At 39.4% G+C, this 21,764-nt stretch overlaps 1 protein-coding gene across 1 annotated transcript in view; it reads right to left on the bottom strand.

Moving 5' to 3' along the window:
- The window catches only part of LOC127542937 (zinc finger protein 345-like), a 38,767-nt gene extending 21,358 nt beyond the window's left edge, over window positions 1-17,409 (bottom strand). The window contains exons 1-4 of the mRNA XM_051968877.1: window positions 12,829-17,409; window positions 11,547-11,673; window positions 9,081-9,182; window positions 6,652-7,976 (exon numbers count right to left, since the gene is read on the bottom strand). Coding sequence (XP_051824837.1) covers window positions 6,652-7,976; window positions 9,081-9,182; window positions 11,547-11,673; window positions 12,829-12,861 — 1,587 coding nt within the window. The 5' untranslated portion in view covers window positions 12,862-17,409. The remainder of the gene's footprint in view (window positions 1-6,651; window positions 7,977-9,080; window positions 9,183-11,546; window positions 11,674-12,828) is intronic.
- Between the last annotated feature and the right edge of the window lie 4,355 nt (window positions 17,410-21,764).

The following is a 21,764-nucleotide window of genomic DNA, read 5'->3' as shown; positions in this document are numbered from 1 at the left end:
AGAGAACTCCCATAGACCTAACGTGGACCTTCTTAGATCCCAGATCTTTGCCCCATCTCATAGTATGGATGCGGTACTAGTGGTAGTGGAGAGGTGTGAGAATTGAGGTGAGGAATCCCCTCTGGTCCTCAGGTCCAACCCCAAAGAATTCCCGAATGGCAAGAATTCTCTGAATGGCAGAAAAGGGAAGTTTATTGTTCACTAAGAAGGAGCTCTCAGCCCGCAAATTCCCAACGAGGCATTTGGCCGAAGTGTGTTTAGCAGACCCCTGGTTGTATGGGCAAAATGTTGGCCTGGGCCTGGGAGCTGTCTGGGCTAATCAATAAAGCTCCATCAGGCAGAGATCTCCAATTGAATCGAAGGCTTTTCCCAGACAGAGTCTGGGAACCCCCTGAAGGGAATCCGGGCCATTCCTCAAAAGATCTTAGTTCCAATGGCGATTGTCCAATTCAATGAAACCACTTAACTTGGGAAGGGCTTGTCTGAGAAAATATGCTTTTCCCAAGGGAGAGCTTGAGACCCCAGTCACCCTTCTTTTACAGATTAAAAGAGACAGTTTCAGGGTTCATGACATAGCCAACGGCGCTTTTCTCATTAAGCAGTGACAGGCGGGCGGGGGACGGAGGCAGAAATCAAACAGTCCCTGTCTTAAAGGAACCTGCGATTCCGTACATAAAACGTCAAATACCCTTTAATTCCTAAGCTAATAAAGTGACTGGTAAAGCTCGGCACCCACGTCGTTTCCCCCGTTTTTCCCAGCTTTCTCCTCTCCCTCTTATACTCTGCTAAGGTGTGCGGGCAGGGACGGGAGGACACCGAAGGCTCCGACCCCACTCTCAGCCGCACGGGGTTGCTGACTGTCCGAGCCCACGAGGGCGTCCACGGGGCTGGCGGGCCGTCCCTCGGCACTAGGACCCAAGAGAGGAAGGTGTCGGGCACCGCCCTCAGACCGAGGATACCTGAAGCCGAGCTCCCGGGGCCCCTCAATAGTGCCCCCGTCTGGCCAGACAAGCACTCCGCAGAAGCGCAACCGCAACAGACAGACATGCGCTACGCCCTCGAGGACGTCTCGCGTGGGGTCGCGGGCTGCTGAGCGGACCTTTCCATTGCCGCTCTAGGACACGGTGGAGGTCTGAGCGACTCTGTGGTCTGCGCGAAGACGAGACCACTGAGCAAAGGGAAACGGGTTGGGGAAAGAAAGTTGAGGTTGCGAGGGGAAGGAGAGAGTGAAAGATGAAGAGAGGGATTGCTTAAAGCTGAAAAAGGTCTCAATGTATAGGAATCAGGGAGACGGGACAATAACCATGTCACTTGTAAAGTGCTTTAAAGTTTGTAAAGCACTTTGACTCGTCTCTTTTGGTGAGCTCGAGATGGTGAGAGTTGAATAGGTGGAAAAAGATGCAATTGGTGGAAGGGTGGCAGAGAATGAAAAATAAAGGGAGAAGGAAGAAATAGATGAAGAGGTGGTAAAGAATGATAAGACTTTTTTTTTTAAAAAAGGGCCTATTTGTACAAAGATATTTATAGTAGTTCTGTGAAAGCAAAAACTGAGAAATTGAAAGGATGCCCATAATTTGGGGAGTGGTTGAACAAGTTGTGGGATATGATTCTGATGGAATACTATGGTTCTATAAGAAATGACGAACGGGATGATTGCAGAAAAACCTAGAAAGGCTTATATGAACTTAGTGGAGTAAGCAGAACCAGGAGAATATTATACACGGTAACAACATTGTGTGATGATCAACCATGACAAACTTGGCTCTTCTCAGCAATAGTGATCCAAGACAATTCCAATAGACTTGGGATAAAAAATGCTATCTGCATCCAAAGAAATTGAATGCAGTTTAAAGCATATTTTTTTACTTTATTATTTTTGGATTTTCTGTTTGGTGTTTTCTTTTGCAACATGGCTAATGGAAATGTTTTGCATAAAAGCAAAAATGGAAAAGCTTTGGTAATTTGCCATCTTTTTTTCTTTCTTTTGGCCCATAATGAAGTTGTTTGAGGAGTGAAAAATACCAGATGAAAAATCCTGATTAAAAAAAAAAATGGAAATGTTTCGCATGATTTGCTTGTCATATTGCTTTGCCTTCTCAAGGAGGGGGAAAGAATTTAGAGCTCAAAATTTAAAAAAAAATGAACATTAAAAATTTTTGTTTACATGTAATTGAAATACAAAGTGAAAAATAAAATCAGATTTAGTATTTTGCCCTGGCCATAGCGATAAAGTTGTGCAAGTGGGATGGGGTCAGGGCCAGGGGGAATTGAAAGGAGGAGCTGAACCATATAAGAATGGAGAGCTCTTTGAACCTTTGAACCTCTTTGAACCTAATGAGTCCATGGTCAGGTTCAGAAAGTCTTTCAGGGAAAAGGGAATATTCAAGATTGGCCTGTCTCCCTATTGCTTTTATATTTCTCCAGATACAGTACTGTCCTTTATCTCCTCCTTTGGGGGAGACCGCTATTGAAGTCTCTGCTTATCATCCCAATGACATACTTGGCAAACTTGAAAGGATGTGTATCAGTATTGGAAAGGAGGAGGGGTAAGTGGTAGGGAGGCAGAGGGTATTAACACTCTCTTCCTGGGAACTGCACTCTAAAAAGATGTGGTTTTAACTACACCCAGAGAAAGAAATGAGTGTGAACCACTATATAGTATTTCCAATCCCTCTGTTTTTGTCCACTTGCATTTTTTATTTCCTTCACAGGTTAATTGTACATTATTTCAAAGTCTGATTCTTCTTGTGCAGCAAAATAACTGTATGGATATGTATACACATACATATATACATTTAACATATACTTTAATATATTTAACATATATTGATCTACCTGCCATCTGGAGGAGGGGAAGGAGGGAAAAAATTGGAACAAAAGGTTTTGCAATTGTCAGTGCTGAAAAATTACCCATGTATCTTGTAAATAAAAAGCTATAATTAAAAAAAGATGTGGTTTTTTCCTATGTGCAATCAGAAGACAATACAAGGTAAATAGAATTTGAAGAAAATTCCCTGACTGAAGTCACCAATGAATGGATAAAACTGACTGGTTGGTTGCAATTTGGAATTATGCTAAGAAAGTGGTTCCTTGGACCCAAAGATCTCACTATTAGGCATATATCTCAAGGAGATCAATGATAAAAAGATCCTATATTCACTAAAATATTTATAAGCAGAACTTAATGCATTAACAAACAAGCAGAAATAAAAAAAGTTGCCCCTCAGGGGAATGGCTAACCAAATTGTGGTATATGAATGTAATATTACTGAAATGTAAGGAATTATGAATTTGACAGAGTATGGAAAGGCACGTGAACCGATATAAAATGGAGAACCAGAAAAACAATGTAAACAAAGACAAAAATGTGTATGGAAATATAAAAAAAAAAAATTTAAGGGTATAAAGAATGCCCCAATGAGATTTGAAATGACACCTCCTTTTCTTCTCTATAGAGATGGGGAAGTATGGATGCTGGATATTATGTTTAATGTTGGACTTATTTAATGTATCCATTACTTTTGTGGAACTTTTTTTTAAACCATTTTGAAAAATTATTTGCAATAAGGAATGAAATTGGGGAATGTGGAGGATAAAAATTATTTGCAGTTAAGGAATGGGACTGGAGAATGTAGAGATAAGGACATATTGGAAAATTGTGATAATAAAAACAAAGTAATATCATTTTTAAAAATTGTTTGCCTCACTCAGTTCAGGCCTCTTGGAGTTCTATATCTTGGTGGAGGCACCACCACTTAACTTCCCATTCTCTCTTAGCTTCACAGATCCAGAAATTATATTTTACTATTCCTCTCAGGAGTAAACAGGGCTGGGTAAATTGCCTCTCATTAACCAAACTAATAAGAATATAATATGACATTTTAAAAACAATAATTTGGAAAGATTTAACTCTGATAGATGTAGGAAGCAACCACGGTTCCAGAGAATCAATAATGTACTCCATGACTAACCAAGTGGTAGTGGATTCAGGATACAGAATGAGATATATTTTCTGGACATGGCCCATATAGTAATTTATTTTGCTTAATTAACCATGCATATTTGTTATAAGGGTTTTTTTTTTCTTCTCCTCCCCTCCCCCCAATGAGGGGAGATGAGGAAGTAGTTTTAATTAAAAAAAAAGATATGAGCTGCCAATGAACATGGATTGTCTAAATGTAGATCGGGAAAAGTAATAAGACAGATATCTTTGGAATCTGATCCATCCCTCTCCAACAGAGATTTTGACGTCTGCCTGCACATGAGCAGAAGTAGATACTTCTCTGACTGCTGTTTTCTGCTGAGAGGTGGTACTGGATTAGAATTATATCTGCCCCCTCAAATGTTTCTGATTCAGGAAACAATTTGTTGTTGTTGAAAAGTAATAATGCCACTAACTTTCCTGATCACCATCCCAAAAAGGGGGATCACTGAAGATTACTTTTTTCAGGCTTGACTCCTTCCCATTGAATGCTAATTACACAAAAATCCATCACATATAATGATTAGAATAAATCCATTTATCCAAATAGAGAGCAAACCAAAATCAGGATTATACAGAGTAAAATATAACAAAAAATACACAAATGAATGAGCTCTTTAGATGAGATCCATTTGGGACTTTGATCAATCAAGAGAGCAATCTATCTCACCCAAGAGGAAGTACACTGAAGTCTCCAAGAAGGCAAGCTGACAATTAAGTCATGTCAAGGAACCAACTTGCATGTCTACAAGAGACAACTTCACATTCTTCTCCCTGGAGTTGGTCCCAAAGAGAGCTTAGGATCACATGTGCCTGTGCCTCAAAAGAACAATGAAGAACATCTTTCCTCTCTGAAGCTCATGAGTCAATTCATATAGTCAAATAGTGTCTTCTCTGCTTCTCTCTAGTAGTCATGCCTGGCCTTGACACCCAAGTTAAAAGTGTAACTAAGAAGGAAGCCTACTTAAGAAACTAAAATATTTGCTTATTGAATCATGGCAAAGAAAACTACATGATTTGGGGGCCACTATCTTTGGGTTAATAGTCTGATACACCATTACCGATTGCCAAGACTATTCACAGCAGATTCATTAATTCCCAATCCAAGAGTGATAGATAAAAGCAAACTTTAAGTTTACTGCTTACTAATGATTTATGTGGAACCATCTTGATGTCAGTGGCAAGTCATCTCCACGTTATACTGTGATTTAGATTGTTCTTGGAAAATTTTCCAGTATTTAGTGTTACCCAGGTCTGTTAGCTCCTTTATAATGACAATATAATGTTCCTTTAGGTTTGCTCTTCTTTGGCTTTAGGGAATTAATTTTACATCAAAAGCTATGAATTCAATCACAATCTCTCCAAATCCCTCAATTAGAAAAATCTCTTAACATTTAGGCACAGGCCTAAATTTACATTTAGATTTATTGCTAGTTAATCCCTGGCCCACTGGGGGTTAAAGCAAAGCTCAATTTACAAGAAATATATGATGACAAAAAAGCAGACTATGCCACAATAACTTGACAGGCACTGGGAGGGAAATTTGAGGGAAGATACAACCCGATCCCCACCCACACTGCACATCTTTGCTAGTGAGGAAGGTTTTCCCATATGGGCTGCATCTAATTTCAAGCTGATTTAGTGTTCACGGCTCTTCCTGACTCTTGGCTAAGTCTTTTTCTTGAACCTGTTGTTCTCTGTCCACTGACACTGCATGCGGTATAAACTTCCTCTCTATCTCATTCACAAGGTTTTATTCCATTTTGAAACTCGAGGGTTAAAAAAATAAAATTATCACTTGAAGATTTCTTACCTTGATCACTTTTAGAGGGCTTCTTTGCTATATGAATACAGTGTTTAATAAGCTTTTCATGTACCTGGAAGGCTTTACTGCAACTTTTACATTCAGAGTGGTTTTTTCTTTTGCTGCCCCATTTAAATTCTTATTTAATAAGATCCAAGGAGCTCCTGAAAGTTTTCCTTATTAAGTACATAATACAGTAGTTTTTCTATATGGTCTGCCTGGTGACTTAATTTTTTTTTTTTGTAGATTAACAAATTAGCATTAATGAATTGTTAATGAATTGTTTTGTAGATTAACAAATTAGAATTCATTACATTTCAAAGTTTCTCTCTGGCCTAAGTTCTTTGACAGCTAATAAGGTTACATTAATATGGTAAGTCTAAAGCCTTGCTCACATTAAGAGGGTTTCTCCACCATGACCTTTTTAAAAGGTTATTTGATCTTCAATATCTTGTAAGCTCTGATTTCCCCAAATACATTATTTCCTTCCCTTCCTGCATGCATACTCCAATGTATAAGAAGACCCAATTTCTCTCTCAGAATCTTTATGGGGCTTTTCTTTTGAGAGAATTGTTTGACAAATAATAGTAAGGCCTAAGCTCATTCTCAAGGCCTTTCTTCCCACATTTTGGTTTTTCTCCAAACGCATTCTTTGATGCTTCATAGGTCTCAAGGACCCCTGAAGGTTTTCATACACTTGTTATTATACACTTCTTACTTACATGAATATTGCTATTTTTAATAAGGTCTGGATATCCCTTAGAGCCTTACCCATATGTTACGATTATAAGGTTTTTCTTACATGAGCTCTCTGATGGCTAATTCGAAAAGTTTTCCCACATTTCTTATACCCATAGGGTTTTGCTCCTGTATGAATTCTCTGATGTTTACTAAGGTCTGAGTTCCCCCTGAAGGCTTTCCCACATTTATTACATGCATAGGGTTTCTCTCCAGTGTGAATTCTCTGATGTTCAATAAGGTCTGAGTGCCCCCTAAAACTTTTACCACATTCGTTACAATGAAAGGGTTTTTCTCCTGTATGAATTCTCTGGTGGCTAATAAGGCCTGAACTGACCCGAAAGGCTTTCCCACATTCATTACATTCATATGGCTTTTCTCCTGTATGAATTCTCATGTGTTTAACAAAATCTGAATTCACCCTGAAGGCTTTCCCACACTGCCTACATTCATAGGGTTTAGCTCCTGTATGAATGCTCTGATGCTTAATAAGGTCTGACTGTGCCCTGAAGCCTTTGCCACATATGTTACATGTATATGGTTTTTCTCCCGTATGAATTCGATGGTGGCAAATAAGGCCTGATCTAATCCTGAAAGCTTTACCACATTCCTTACATTGATAGGGTTTTTCCCCAGTATGAATTCTCCTATGTTTAGAAAGGTCTGAGTGTCCCCGGAAGGCTTTCCCACATTTACCGCATCTATAGGGTTTCTCTCCACTATGAATTCTCTGGTGTTCAATAAGACTTGATTTTCTACTAATGGTTTTGCCACATTCATTACATTCATAAGGTTTCTCACCACTATGAATTCTCTGATGCTCAATAAGGCTTGAGTTCCTGTTGAAGGCTTTCCCACACTCATTACATTTATAGGGTTTCTCTCCACTGTGAATTCTCTGATGCTCAAGAAGGCTTGAGTTCCTACTAAAAGCTCTCCCACATTCATGACATTCATGGGGTTTCTCTCCACTGTGAATTTTCTGATGTTCAAGAAGGCTTGAGTTCCTGCTGAAAGATTTCCCACATGTATCACATTCATGATTTTGTCCTCCCTTGGGCTTACTCTGCTCTCTCATAAATTCTGAACTCTTCCTGAAGTAGTGGTGAAATGAATCACATAGTTTAGATTTCTTTCGGACAGCATATTTCCGTTGTGTAACGGAGTTAGAACCGATGTCATCCATAACGCATTCGTGTCCCCCTGTTACTTTAAGGTCACTACTATAAATATCAGTCACCTGTTTGAAATCGATCTCCTGGAAAAGAGGGCATCTTGATTCTTTCTTCAGTGTGTTTACAGGATATTGATCTAATCTAGCCTCGCTGTCAGAATTTTCTTCAATGTTATAGCAAATGGCCCTTGGAAGTTTTGCTAATAAAAATCTTTGTGCTTTTCCTTCTTTGGCAATGTCTTGCTTTGGAATTGACACTTTCTTCTCAGACCCATAATCTGAAATGACACAAAGAAGACAGCAAATTCACTATTCTTTCCAGGGGAGAAAAAAACGAGGTCATCTGAAATAAGGGACAAGATCATTGAATGAAGTAATAGTTAAGGAGCCTATAAAGTTTTGACTGTATTCCATAGGAAGAAGCCAGTCGTGTTAAGAGTAGAGGGAGAATGGGGTGTGTGCTTTTATTGGAATAGGGAATAACCAGTGAGAAAGCTCTCACAACAAAAGCAAATCATCAACAACTATTTAATTTATAGTCTTAGAATTGCCTAGGTAACTCAGAGGTTCAAGTGGCTCATCTAGAATCACAGAGCTAATGTGTTTAAGGTATGATTTGAACTCAGGCTTTTTGTTAATCATTAATCTGAAGCCAGCTCTCTATCCACTATACCATGCTGCATTCCTTATAATCACCCAAACCAAAGAAGTAAGGACAAGGTCATAGTTATGTAAAGAATGAGAATAAAACAAACATGTCACAGAATAAAAATATTCAAGAATGAATAAATGAAAAAGGATAAAATAAACCCAAAAGATGAAGAAAAGTCTTGTGATTTGACAGGAATGGTAAGGTTAAAATGGATACAAGAAGTAAAAAAGGGCAGGAAAGAGAAAAGAGAAGGTGACTGGTTGAAAATGAGATTTGAAGGAGTGTGGAAATAATATCCAACAGAAGTACAAAGACATAACCATGGACATGGATAAAGGGCAATTCAAGCAGCAACTGTTTTCTTCCATGAGAAACTGCTGATGTAGCTGAAAGAGCACTGGGATTTGGAGTAAGTAGACCTGGTTTCAAATCCTGGCACTGGCCCTTATTAGGTGACTCTGGGCCAGTCACTTTATGGTCCAAATATTGCTTTGGCTTAGAAAGGGTGCGAGTAGCGCCTCATGGACATCTGGGTCATGATGATATAAAAAAGTAACTCTGGAATCTAAAACCAAAGAGGTCATAGGATCATAGAATTTGTGGTATCAAAATACATGGGTAGGCTAAAGTGGTATTGGGGATTCCTCTTCATTCAAAAATTTAAGACTGTCCCTAACTTAATTCAGCAATTCTCAACTCCCATAGATGTTTATGGTGTTCCGTCACTCACCAAAACGAATCACTCGAATCTTCTTTCTGGGTAGAAATGGTACACATGGTATTTCTCCTTGCTCCAGCTGAGAGATTAGGTTTGGTTTGGAAACTGAAAATCCTGATCATGAGAGAGGAAGCTAGTTAGACATTTGATTTTAGGACAGAAAGCCATGGCAAAGCTCCACCACAGATAGCTTCCCACTGAAATTACCCCCCTTGTTTTCATATTGTCTTCCCCATTAGAATGTGAGCTCTTTGAGAATAGACTGTCTTATTTCCGGTTGAAGAAATTGAAACTATTTGTAGTCATATGAAAAGATGCTCTAAATCACTATTGATCAGAGAAATGCAAATTAAGACAACTATGAGATTCCACTATACACCTCGCAGATTGGCTAAGATGATAATGACAAATGTTGAAGAGGATGTGGGAAAAGTGGGGCACTGAAACATTGTTGGTGGAACTATGAACTGATCCAGCCATTCTGGAGAGCAATTTGGAACTACGTTCAAAAGGTTATCAAATTGTGCATACCCTTTGATCCAGCAGAATTTCTACTAGGTTTATATCCCAAAGAGATCTTAAAGGAAGGAAAGGGACCCACATGTGCAAAAATGTTTGTGGCGGCCCTCTTCATAATGGCAAGAAACTGGAGGCTGAGTGGATGCCCATCAATTGGAGAATGGCTGAATACAATATGGTATATGAATGTTGTGGAATATTATTGTTCTGTAAGAAATGACCAACAGGATGATTTCAGAGAGGCCTGGAGAGACTTATATGAACTGATGCTAAGTGAAGTGAGCAGAACCAGGAGATCATTACACACGGCCACAACAAGATCATATAACAATCAATTCTGATGGATGTGGCTCTCTTCAATAATGAGATGATTCAAACCAGTTCCAATTGTTCAGCGATGAAGAGAGCCATCTACACCCAGAGAGAGGACAGTGGGGACTGAATGTGGACCACAACATTGCATTCTCACTCTCTCTGTTGTTATTTAGGGATTGATGATATTTCTGTGACTATGACTGTGACATCTCCTTTCAGCTTTGTGAACTTGAAAACTAAACCATCTTTTTAAAGAAATTTTTCTGTAGAAATCTCTTAATGTTGGAGTGGCAATGATGTATTCATTTTCTATATTGTGATGGTAGCAATTAAATGACATGATTAAATCATGAAATTGGATAGGAGCAGAGCTGGAATTAGAAGCTGGGTCTCCTAACACCTAAACCAGTGCTTTTTTCATTCATTGGACTCCATTGCCACACTCATCCCTTGCAATCCAGCTTCCAAGACCACTTCTCTACTGAAGCTGTCAGCAGACATTTATCAATCATTTTTTATGTTCTAGACATATGAATATGTCTATATGAATATAGAATATATCTATATGAATATATGAATATATCTACTTTTATCTGTCTATACATTATGGCTGTCTATACATTATGAGGCAGCTAGGTAGCTTAGTGTATAGAGCAGTGGGGCTGAAATCAGGAGGACCTGAGTTCAAAACTGGCCTCAGACACTTACTAGCTATGTAACTCTCAGGAAGTAACAATCTCTGTTTCCCTTAATCTACTAGAGAAGAAAATAGAAAACAACTCCAGTATCTTTGCCAAGAAAACATCACAAAGAATATTAGTGTGATATTGTCCACTGGGTCATGAAAAGTTGAACATTACTGAATGACTTAAATATACCTATATTTGCATAATGTTTATATTGTTATGTGTACACACGTACATGCATGTATGTATGAACAAGTTCTATAAGTTGTCCGTCTAATTTCATGTCATCATCTGGCCACTAAGACCTCATTTACTTCTAATGCAGATGCTTAGTTCAAACCCTTGGTGTGGTTATGGATCTTATCTGAGAGGCTGTGAAATATTCTGGGGCCTAAATGTAGAAAAGTTGCAGTCTGTGGAGGGAGAGCTATACAAATAAAGTCATAGATCTGCCAAAGAACCACATTATTAAGATTTTTAAATGGTTCTAATTTCTATAACATTTATAAGTCCACATCAGACAGGGCAACTAATACATTTTCTTCAAACCTTCTCTGGATAACACTGCCCATACACAATACACATTGTTGTTGAGTCATTTCAAGCCTGTCTGACACTTTGTGACTCCATTTGGGGTCTTTTTAGTAAAGATACTGGAGTGGTTTGCCATTTCCTTCTCCAGTTCAGAGGAGGAAACTAAGGCAAACAGAGTGAAGTGACTTGTCCAGGGTCACACAAATAGGAAGTGTCTGAGGTCAAATTTGAACTCAGCAAAATGAATCTACCTGGTGTCAGGTCTGGTACTCTATCCAGAACCAGTTAGATTCCTTAGAGCACATAGTAAGCACTTAATAAATGCCTGTTGATTGATTACAGAATTTTTCACATTATGTTATTAACAAATGAGGAATCTAAAAATTAGTCTTATTCACTGAGTGTGACTAGAGGGAATACTTACCTAGTAAAAGCACATTCCCATAATTCTCCAGCATCACGTCCCTATAAAGTCTCTTCTGTGAGGGATCCAGTAGTGCCCATTCCTCCTCTGTGAGATATATGGCCACATCCTCAAATGTCACCCGCTCCTGAAATCACCAGAACAGAGGTGAGGTCTTTCAACTTTACATGACTAACTGGGGCAGGGAATATACTAAAGAAAAGATGGATAGAAAATAGAGTGGATATCATACTTAATTAGCTGTCAGGGAACCCGAGTTCCAATGCTTAGCTTAAAATATAAATAAGCAAATTCTATAGATTGCTCACCTTACTATGTTACCTCATCACTACCAGCCACCAGGCATCTTTAAGCAGAAGATCCCTGAGAGTGGTCCTGTTTCTAGGTCAACCCTCCCAGCAAGTACTAACCAAAAGACCTTCACAGGGCAGGCAGGACAGAGGGTACCCTGAGAGACTGGAGGCAACATGTGTCAGAGAGGCTTAAACTACCACTAGCACCTTGACCACTATCTTCCTTCAGATTCTGATGGAGACACTCCAGAGCCTTATATTCAAGAGCCCAATGAATAGCAATGCTTACATTGGGCCGGTAGTCAGTTATCATTGTACGGAGCAATCCCCTGTGGAGATGTAGCCTGGCCACTGCTCCTGTAGGTGCTACAGTTACTGAACACCCAGCAAGGAAAGTTCTTATTGTCAGTCCTTGACACTATCAAATGGTTTCACATCTGAAACTGACATGATTTTATCCATAGAAATTATATTGGAAGTATTACTACTTTGCCACTGTACCCAGAAGACCATGGCATCTCTACATCTGACACTGCCCAAATATATCGTCTCCATTAGAAGCTGAGTTCCTTCAGAGTAGGGATTGTCTTAATTTTCTATTTGTATCTCCAACAGTCAGCAGAGGAGTGGTCACATGTATTCACATTTGTACTATCTGAAGTTTAAAAATTATGTAAAATATGGTCACATTCCAGGCCAATGGAAACATGCAGAGTACATTTAAATCATGCAATCACCTTGGGGAATTCATTATTCACACTAATCTGGTTGGACCTGGTTGTAGTAAATACTTTTCTTCTTACATTAATTTTCTCCACCCATAAAATAAAAATAATGATAGCAGCCAACATCCATCATCTAGCAAGTCCTAATAGTTAGAGGTGGGGTTCTGGTTCTTAGGAGGGTACTTCTCTAGGATAAAGATGTTGAAGATAAATTCAGCTGGTAGTTATAAAAATTTGCGAACACTAGAGGGAGCCACAGCTCACCTGGGATCTGGCTGTCAGGAGAGCACCTGTCATCACTTTGTCTCCTTTGCTTCTGCGCAGTTAGATGGAGCTAAAGAAAGTGCAAAATAATGAGTAGCATCAACCTTGCCCTATAACCTCAGCCCTCCTCCCTCAATTATTAAAACCTATTTGAATTGATTACGTGGCTCATTACAATGATACACAATTATAGCCCTCATTATTGCTTGATATCCCCTTTACTCTTCCTTATACATTCTCATTCCCCAAAGCAACCATTTTGATATTTTTTCTCTCCCCTTTCACACTTAAGCATGCTCCCACTTCTTGCAGTTACATTCAGAAGACTGAGACCATCTGATCTGAGATCCCTTAACTTCCCTCTTCTTTCTTTAATCAAGTTCATACATAGCCTATTCTGTTCTTGGAGAAAAGTATCCATCACTAAGGCTAACCCCCCTGTCATATGCCCACTCTTGCCTCTTCTGGGATGTTGCAATCATCCCCTCCCTCCTGGATCTTCAATCTGTCCTTTCCCATCCACTTAAAACACGTTTGTCCAATTTACTCTAAAAGTTGGCTACCAAACTACTATTCAACTCGGCCATTCCCTTTCCTTCACTGTCAAGCTTCTTGAAAATTTTACAACCTAATGTTTCAACTTCTCAACTACCTGTTCTCAATTCAAGCTATTGTGATTAGATTTCAGTACCTACTACTGTGATTAAATTATTATCAGAGGCTATACAAATCCAAAGGTTTGCTTTCCAGTTCTAATTCTCTCTGACATTTTAGTATGATGTCGCTCACCTCCCTACTAGTGTTCTCTCCTCCTTAGTATTACATATGTATACTTAGGGCGTCTTCCTAGCTTTCTAATTGTTTCTCAGTCTTTCCCACTGCTTCCTGTCACCTTAACCCCATAATGTTGCTATTTCTCAAGTTTCTATCTATGAATTCTAAACATACTCTTTCACAGACAAGCTCATTTACTCCCAGACCTCTCTTCTGAGTTTCAATTTTATATCTACAACTGTGGATGGGGCAGCGATGGTCCCAAATCAGATTTCTAAAACCAGGCTTATTCTTCTGACTTCACAAGCTTAATGGCACTACCATTTGAGTTCTCTTTGGCTCTCATAGCCAATTTTAGCAAACTTCATTATCTTCAATATCTCCAGAAATTATCTTGGGTCTTTCTATTTCCATATCCTGGTATAGACACTCATTATCATTAACCAAAACTACTGTAATGGCTGCCTTACATGTCTTTCTGCCACCAGTTTCCCCTTCAATTTATTTGAGCCTAAAGTTGACTTGACCCATGACCAAGTTGACATGTCAGTATGAGACAAAGAATAGGTATCATCATAAAAGATTAAAGCTTCAGAGGCAAGTTAAATCATAGAAGCATCTAGTTCCTCAACTTTTCCACTACTTTACCTCCTTACCCAGTACTGCTCACTCTTCCATCACAAATCTCAGCTCTCTCAACTAGTTTCCATCTCAACCTCTTCTTTTTATTCCTTTGAATAAACACTGATTTCGGATTAACCCTCCTTTTCCAGAGACTGCCTCCCTTTGGACTCAGTGCTTCTCTAATCATTGGCAAGTGGAAGTAAATAGATTAACGGTCCTTGTTCCACCCATGATGCTATGACAGTTGGAAAGAGGCTGCACCAAGAGATTAAACATGAAGAAAATAATCTATTTCATGTTAGTTAATTGCTCTGAACTAATGGCAGAGGACTAGAATCACCTGGACTGTTTTGGCGACTGACAGAAATCCTTAGCGTTCCTGATCCAGTGAAAATCATTTACAGACCTTCTCATCTAGAGATCCTAGAATCTAGGACCTAAACTATCTTCATTCTGTTCTACCTAGCGAGACTACTTAGGATTCTGAAAGGCCAACCCCTATTCTATCACAGAAAAGAACCCTAGATTAGGCAGTTTGGGGAATTCAAACTTCCGAAGAAACTCCAGAGCTCAATTCCACACCTTATTCATCATCCCAACCTGCCTCTTAAAGCAAAGATTACTAAGAGATTCATCAGCAAGGGTGTTACAGCCTGGAAAAATCTTTTGCTGTTTGTGCTACACCCTTCTTCCATCCAAAAAGTTATCTACATCCTAGAGATCTTTGTAGCCTGCTTGCTACCACCTATACTCTTGCCCTGTAACACCATTTAACTGGTGATCTGTATCTGGAAGGTCTGTTTCCCAGCTAACAATTTGCTGTGATCTTAGACTTGGGAAAACAACCAGCCCTGATTTATGAACATAGAAACAGCAGTCTCAGCAAAATCTTGGTGCTATAGGATGTCAGTTCTTCTATAGATTCCCTTCCTCCTGCCACAGGTTGAAAAGCACTGTATTCAGTGTTCTCCAACAGCCCTGATTCGTGTCCCTTCCTAGGTTTACTTGGTAGTTATTAGTCCCAGGTCATGTGGGGAGGAGAAGAGAGAAAGAGAGAGGGAGGGAGATGAGACAAAAAGGAAAGGAGATGAGATGGAGAAAAGAGAAGAGACACAGAGATGAGAGCTATGAGTCAGAGACATAGAACGAGCAAGAGAGCCAGACAGACAGAGATACACAGAGAGAATATGTATGAGCATGGGGTAGGGCAGAGTGGGGAATCAATTAGCTATCCCAGTATCATTGTCCTGTTGCCCCCAACTCCCTCTCCACATTTCCTTGGAGTCACAAGTTCTTCAGCATTCACTAACTTAGCTGATATTTTCCCCAGGCTCCTTTAGTGTGTGGAATTCCAAAAGACAAGAAATGATAGGAGATGATATCACCTTCTTCTGAACTCCAGAGCAGGATTTCCACTGGCTTTCCAAACTCTGGATTCATGCCTGTTTGTGAAATTGCCAGGCAATTGTGGACATCAACCTACCTGGTTTTTATTCAGCAATTTGAGTGCTGAACCATATCCTTGATTGTAGCGAAGTTTTAAGAAACCCTCCAATTTTCTTTCATTCCATTCCCTAGGAATCAGCTATATGTATGCACAGCAGGCATTTTATTTTGATTGATAAGGAGGCATTGGTTCACCTTGAAGGAATGCCATGTTCATTCCACAGCTCTCAGCTTCTTATGAGAAGGTAATAGGTTTCAAAAAATCTGCTCCCTAGTACTAGTTGTCATGCTGAACTGGTCTGAGCTGTCCTTGAGCACCCACGATAGCACCTGCTACTTGCTAGTTGAAGAAATGACAATTCGAGGAGGAAATGGTAACTCTGGGACAAGTAACAGAAGTGATATCACGTGTTATAGTGGCGCTACTTTATACATGTCTCAAATATACATTTTTAATGAAGTCTCTCCCATTAAAATTCGAACTCCTTGATGGTAAGACTAGTTTTGCCTTCCTTTGTTTTTCCAGCTTTATTTCCAGTTTGTTCTTGGCATAGGGCAAGCACTTAAATGTTTAATGCTTTCAAGTTTCCAAAGCACTTTATATACATTATCTCATTTGAACCTCAGTGAATAGTACTTGGAGGTCCTACAGGTATTCTTTTGCCCACTTTGAGCAAGCTGAGATCTGAATGGGAAATTTTGCCCATGGTCATCTAGCTCATTTCAAAGATAAAATTTGAACCCAAGCCCTCCTGATTCTATGGCACAATGATGGTAGAGAATTCATATAGATCTATCCAAACTGGAGACTACTATTAGGATGGCTTTCAGTATAATCTTCACACAGTCAAACAGGTGAACATTGTGCCCTTCGGGAGCACCTTATTGATGGCAACCAGTTCTATCCTCCTCTAAAATCCACACCAGCTTAGCTGCCTAGAAATTGGCAGAAATTAGACTTAGTTCTTTCCTGAATTACTCAGACAGTAAGGCTTTTGGTCTATTCTCATGCCTCAGTCACATTCATGTTCCAAAAGTCTTGTTATATTGCTCACATGTGAAGGTGGACAAATCACTTAACCTCTTTGGGTCTCAGCTTTGTTACCTGAAAAAATGGGGAGGATTGAGGTGATCGCCAAGATTTTTTCTGGTCCTAGGATGAGTTACAGATAAAGCAATCACAGTGGGTGAGCAGATAGAATATATTCTTCGATATAACTACAACTCACTGAGGCACTGGGAGTCTCCTCCAGTAACTGACAAAGAGGAGCTTACAATGGAGAACATGGAAGCTTTAATAAGCACAGCCTAGAATTAATAGGAGTCTTTCCCTTAATCTACACTGTCAAGATCTTAGATGTTTGAGAAAAGAATTCAGTTCTAAGGCTTTCATGGCTGGCTGGGTCTGGAGGGAGCATGGTAGATCATGGTGGCACCAGCGCAGGATGGGCTTGGGGACTGTACATAACAAAAAAGGAAGAATTTTGGAAGGACAATGAGGAAAAAAAAGCAGCTTCCTGACATTCACTTGCATTCCTAATTTGATACTGGTCTTCCTAGTCTTAATATTTCCTCCTGTAACCCCAAAGTTTTCAGGAGAATGGCATGATTTATTGAACATCCTTTACAGCAGTCAACCTTATGATCCTTAAAACAGTAGTATTCCAAAGAACTTGCTGACCCCAAACAGGATGCAATCCAGAAGATAACCAGCCTTCATACCAGAAAAAAACCAGGTATTTAACTGCTATCATGTACAAAGCGTAATAATAAGGTCAAGTTTAGATAAGGAGTAGCTCCCTTCCATCTAGGAGGAAATTAAGGGGTCATAAGACAGCTACAGCTATAAAATATTACAGATTTTAAAAATAGTCCTTCTATGGTCTGGAGCTGACAAGGGAGGTTCCGGGAAGACTACTGGAAGGAACCATTCGGGTTGGGAAGGAGATCAACAAACAAATATGGTAGGAAAGAACAGGCCAGGAATAGAGAAGTCTAAACAAAAGCATGGAAATGTGCAATTAGTACACATTTGGGTGGCAGACAAGGTTAGAAAGGACAAGATATACCAAATCACGAAGAGATTTAAGTTATGGTCAGTTTGAACTTAAAGCAACAGGAAATCACTTGGGATTTTCAAACGAGAGTTTATGACCAGATCTGCCATTATTCCTTATCTCATCTCCTATCATACAGATGTCTCCTAACATTCTTCCTTCCCTGACTTACATAACATGACCCTTTTCCTTCCCAATACAATCTATGTGCAGATAATCCTATCCTATGTTCTCCAGAAGGCTGTTCCCTCTATTAGTCTCACTTCATTTTCTCTATTATCTATAAATATGCCCATGTCTCCCTTGTCCTCAAAGAATCCCTCACAATTCATTAATCTCCATTATCATTCCATATCTCCTTGCTTTTATGGTTTAGCTTTTTGAAACATTGCATAGAGATACCTTGCCTTCCTTTCCTCTTTTCAATTTTTCTACAATTTGTCTCCTGAACTCATCATTCCTCTAAAATTGCTCTATACAGTTACTACTTAAGTGCCAAATCTAATCTTTTTTCCATCCTCATCCTTCTTCATCTCTGCAACCTACCCCACTGTCCACCAACCCTCTCTGATTAACTCTTCTCTTTGGAGGCAACTAGGTGGCTCAGTAGACACAGCATCAAGCCTGGAATCAGGAAGACTCATTTTTCTGAGTTCAAATTTGGCCTCAGATACTTCCTAGCTGTGTGACTCTGGGCAAGTCACTCACCCTATGTGCCTCTGTTTCCTCATTTGCAAAATGAGCTGGAGAAGGAAATGGCAAATTACTCTAGTAACTTTGTAAAACAAAAACAGAAAAACCCAAAAGAGATCACAAATAATTAGATGCAACTGGAATGACTCAACAAATCTTTTGTTTTCCTGACACTATTTCAGCTTTCTTCCTTTCTAACCTGCTTCTTCTGTATCCATTGCTGGATCCAGTGAAGGTGGCTGTCCTATAGAGCTCAGGCTGGGCTACCTTTTTCTCCCTCTTTCTCTCTATAAACCTCAGCACTTCATTATCTAGACTAATGCAAATGGCCTGCATGTTGACCACACTCTGTCAAGTTTTTCCCCATTTCAATTGTCCACCCCAACTCAGCTGTCAAATTGATCTTTCTGAAGTGAAGCTCTGACCACATTATCTCTTCCCTCATCCCTCAATCAATAAACTCCAGTAGCTCCTTCGCATCATCTTGAGGATCAAATATAAAATCTGAACAGCATAACCAGTATTCCCCCTCACCATCACCTCTGTCTTCTTACACCCTACATCCCACCGTAATTCATTGGCCTCTTTACTGTACTTTGAATAAGACCCTCCTCTTGGCTCCAAGTAGTTTCACTGTCCCATTGGCATGGAATGCTCATCTTAGCCACCTTTGTATCCTGGCTTTCTTGAAGTCCCAGCTAAAATCCCACCTTCTACAGGAAGCCTTTCCATATCTCCCTTATTTGTAATACCTTCCCTGTGTTGATCATCTCTAATTTAGCTCATATATAGCTTGTTTACACAGTTCTTTGTTTGTCTCCTTTAACAGACCATAAGCTTCTTTAGCAGACACTATTTTCTACCTTTCTTTGCACCCCATAGTGCTAGACAGAGTGCTTGACCATGTTTAAAAATCTATGCGGGTTCCCTAGTGAGTCAAGGTCAAACTCCTTTGCCGGACATTTAAGGTTCCCCTCCTGATCCCCCTACTTAACACCCTTACACAAAATGACTGATTTTCTACTCCCATGCAAAACCCACTCATGCTACTTGCATAAAAGAAAGTAATGAATAATAAATCCAGAAATATAAATACCTTTAAATCCCAGGAGTTTGCATCTATTAAAATACTTAGTTCTCAAAGTATCTCCCAGGAACCCCTGGGGGTCCATGAGGTCAAAATTATTTTAATAAATATCAAGAAATTTTAAGGTCTACTAACACTAAATATTGATAGATTTCCCACAAAAACTACAAATTTTTAGGGATCCTTGAAAAAATTTAACAGTATAAAAGAGTATTGAATTCCAAAGTTAGAGAACCACTGACACTCCAGCAACCTCCTAATTAAATTGTCTCTCTAATCACTCAACACTAGACTATTAACTGGGCCAGTCTAAAGACCACAGCCAAAGCAATTTTCCTTAAGCACAGTCAACTCCAGTGGTTTCCTATTATCTCTAAAATAACAAACTCACCCATTTAGCTGTTCAAGTCCTACACAACATGGATCTAACTCTTCCAACCTCATGGGACATTAGTGAACTCTGTATAAGTCCTCTGTTCTTCAACACTGACCAGTCCCCAAATCTAGGATGTGCCTCTGTTCTAGTTCCTCTAGTTCATTAAGATGAAGCTCAGGAATCATATCTGGTATGTAGTTTTTCCTGATCCCCACTTTCTCCAATTACTAGTGCCCTTACTCTCAAACTACGTTGTACTTAACTTTTTGGTATACACACATTTATCAACTTTATATTTGTGCTGAATTACTGTGTGTACTTGATATATATTTGTCTTCCCAATTAAAGGGAGCTTGAAAGGAATTAGCAGAAGGGGATTGAATGAGATAAAGGGGTTAATGTAACGACAAGCTTTAGAATATGGCAAAGGGAGGAATCAAAGATGTACTTAGAGGCAGACTTAGTAAAGACTGGTTACCTCTTCAGAGGTGTATCTGTTTGAGAAATATAGGATTAAATAAAGTGGGAGAATGAGTAATGAAAATGCCTATTAAATTCATCCATGTCCAATTTCTTGACTAATTTTCAGACACTAAAGCAGAAGTGTCAACAGTGAGACAAGTCTCTCCTATATATAAAATCTCATTAGATCCTACTACCCCCAATATGTACCATCTCTCTCCCTTTCTCAGTCCTTTAAAAAAAAAAAAAACCTAAAGACTACTGTAAACCTGTCTCCATTTCTTCTCATTTTTGAACCTCTTAAAACTAGTTTCACCACCTTCTCCCCTATTTTCCCTCTCTGGAATGTTAAAACAGTTTTACCTTATTTCTCTTCATACATGACTGTTCCTTTGGAGTCTTCTTTGCTGCATCATTACCTATGTTGTGGTCCTCAAGCTAGCTGCTGACTCCTGACCCTCTTCATTCTCTCACTTGATGTCTGCAATTCCCCTGGATTCAAAAGCTCTATGCCAGTGGTCCTCAAAGTGTAGTTCAAAGAATTGTTGGGGTCTCTGAAACCCTTTCAGAGGGTTCACACATTCAAAATCATTTTTTATTTCTAATACAGTAAATAGCTATAAATATAACCCATGTGAACAAAAACTCTCTGAACAGATCCTCGATAGTTTTTTAACATGAAGATACTGAGAACAAAAGTTTGAGAACCACTACTCTATGCAAATAACTCCCAGATGTCTCTACAAAATTACTAACGATTTAATCATAAAACCTAATGGTATCTTCCATCTTCATCCTTGTCTTTGCAGCCTTCACCACTATGTATTATCCTCTTCTCCTGAGATTTTGGGAATACTATTCTCTTTTGGTTTTCTTCCTGTCTGCCCATTCTTCAGGTTTTTTTTTGGTGGATCTCCATCCAGGTCACACCTAACAAACATGAGCATCCTCCAACTTTCTACGATGGATCCTCTACTTGTATACTAATTGCCAAAGATAATCTCAACTGCACCTACGGATTCAATTATTTCTAAGTAGATGAACCTCAGTAGTCCTAACAACCTTCCCCCGCCCCCCCCCCCCAAGTCTCACATTTTCAACTACATATTAGACTACTTGAAGGGATTATCCTCTAGCCACAAGGAACCCAAGCAAAATTGAACATCTTTTCCCCAAACCCCTCCACTCTTCCTAACTACTGTATTGAAAGCATCATTACCCTACCCATCACCCAGGCTCACAATGAAGACATCATCCTAAATTATTCTTCACTCCCCATTTTCAACGTTTGCCAAATCCTATCAATTTCATAACAACTCTCACATATGCCTCCTCTTCTGACACTGGTCCTCTAACCTGTTGATGGATTTATTGCCTCAACATTCTCGACATTTCAATCCTCCACTACTCACCTTTC

This window comes from Antechinus flavipes, chromosome X, assembly GCF_016432865.1.
Source record: "Antechinus flavipes isolate AdamAnt ecotype Samford, QLD, Australia chromosome X, AdamAnt_v2, whole genome shotgun sequence".
NCBI classification, from domain to species: Eukaryota; Metazoa; Chordata; class Mammalia; order Dasyuromorphia; family Dasyuridae; genus Antechinus; species Antechinus flavipes.
Note: the sequence above shows the minus strand (reverse complement) of the source record. Positions and strands in the feature narration are given on the sequence as shown.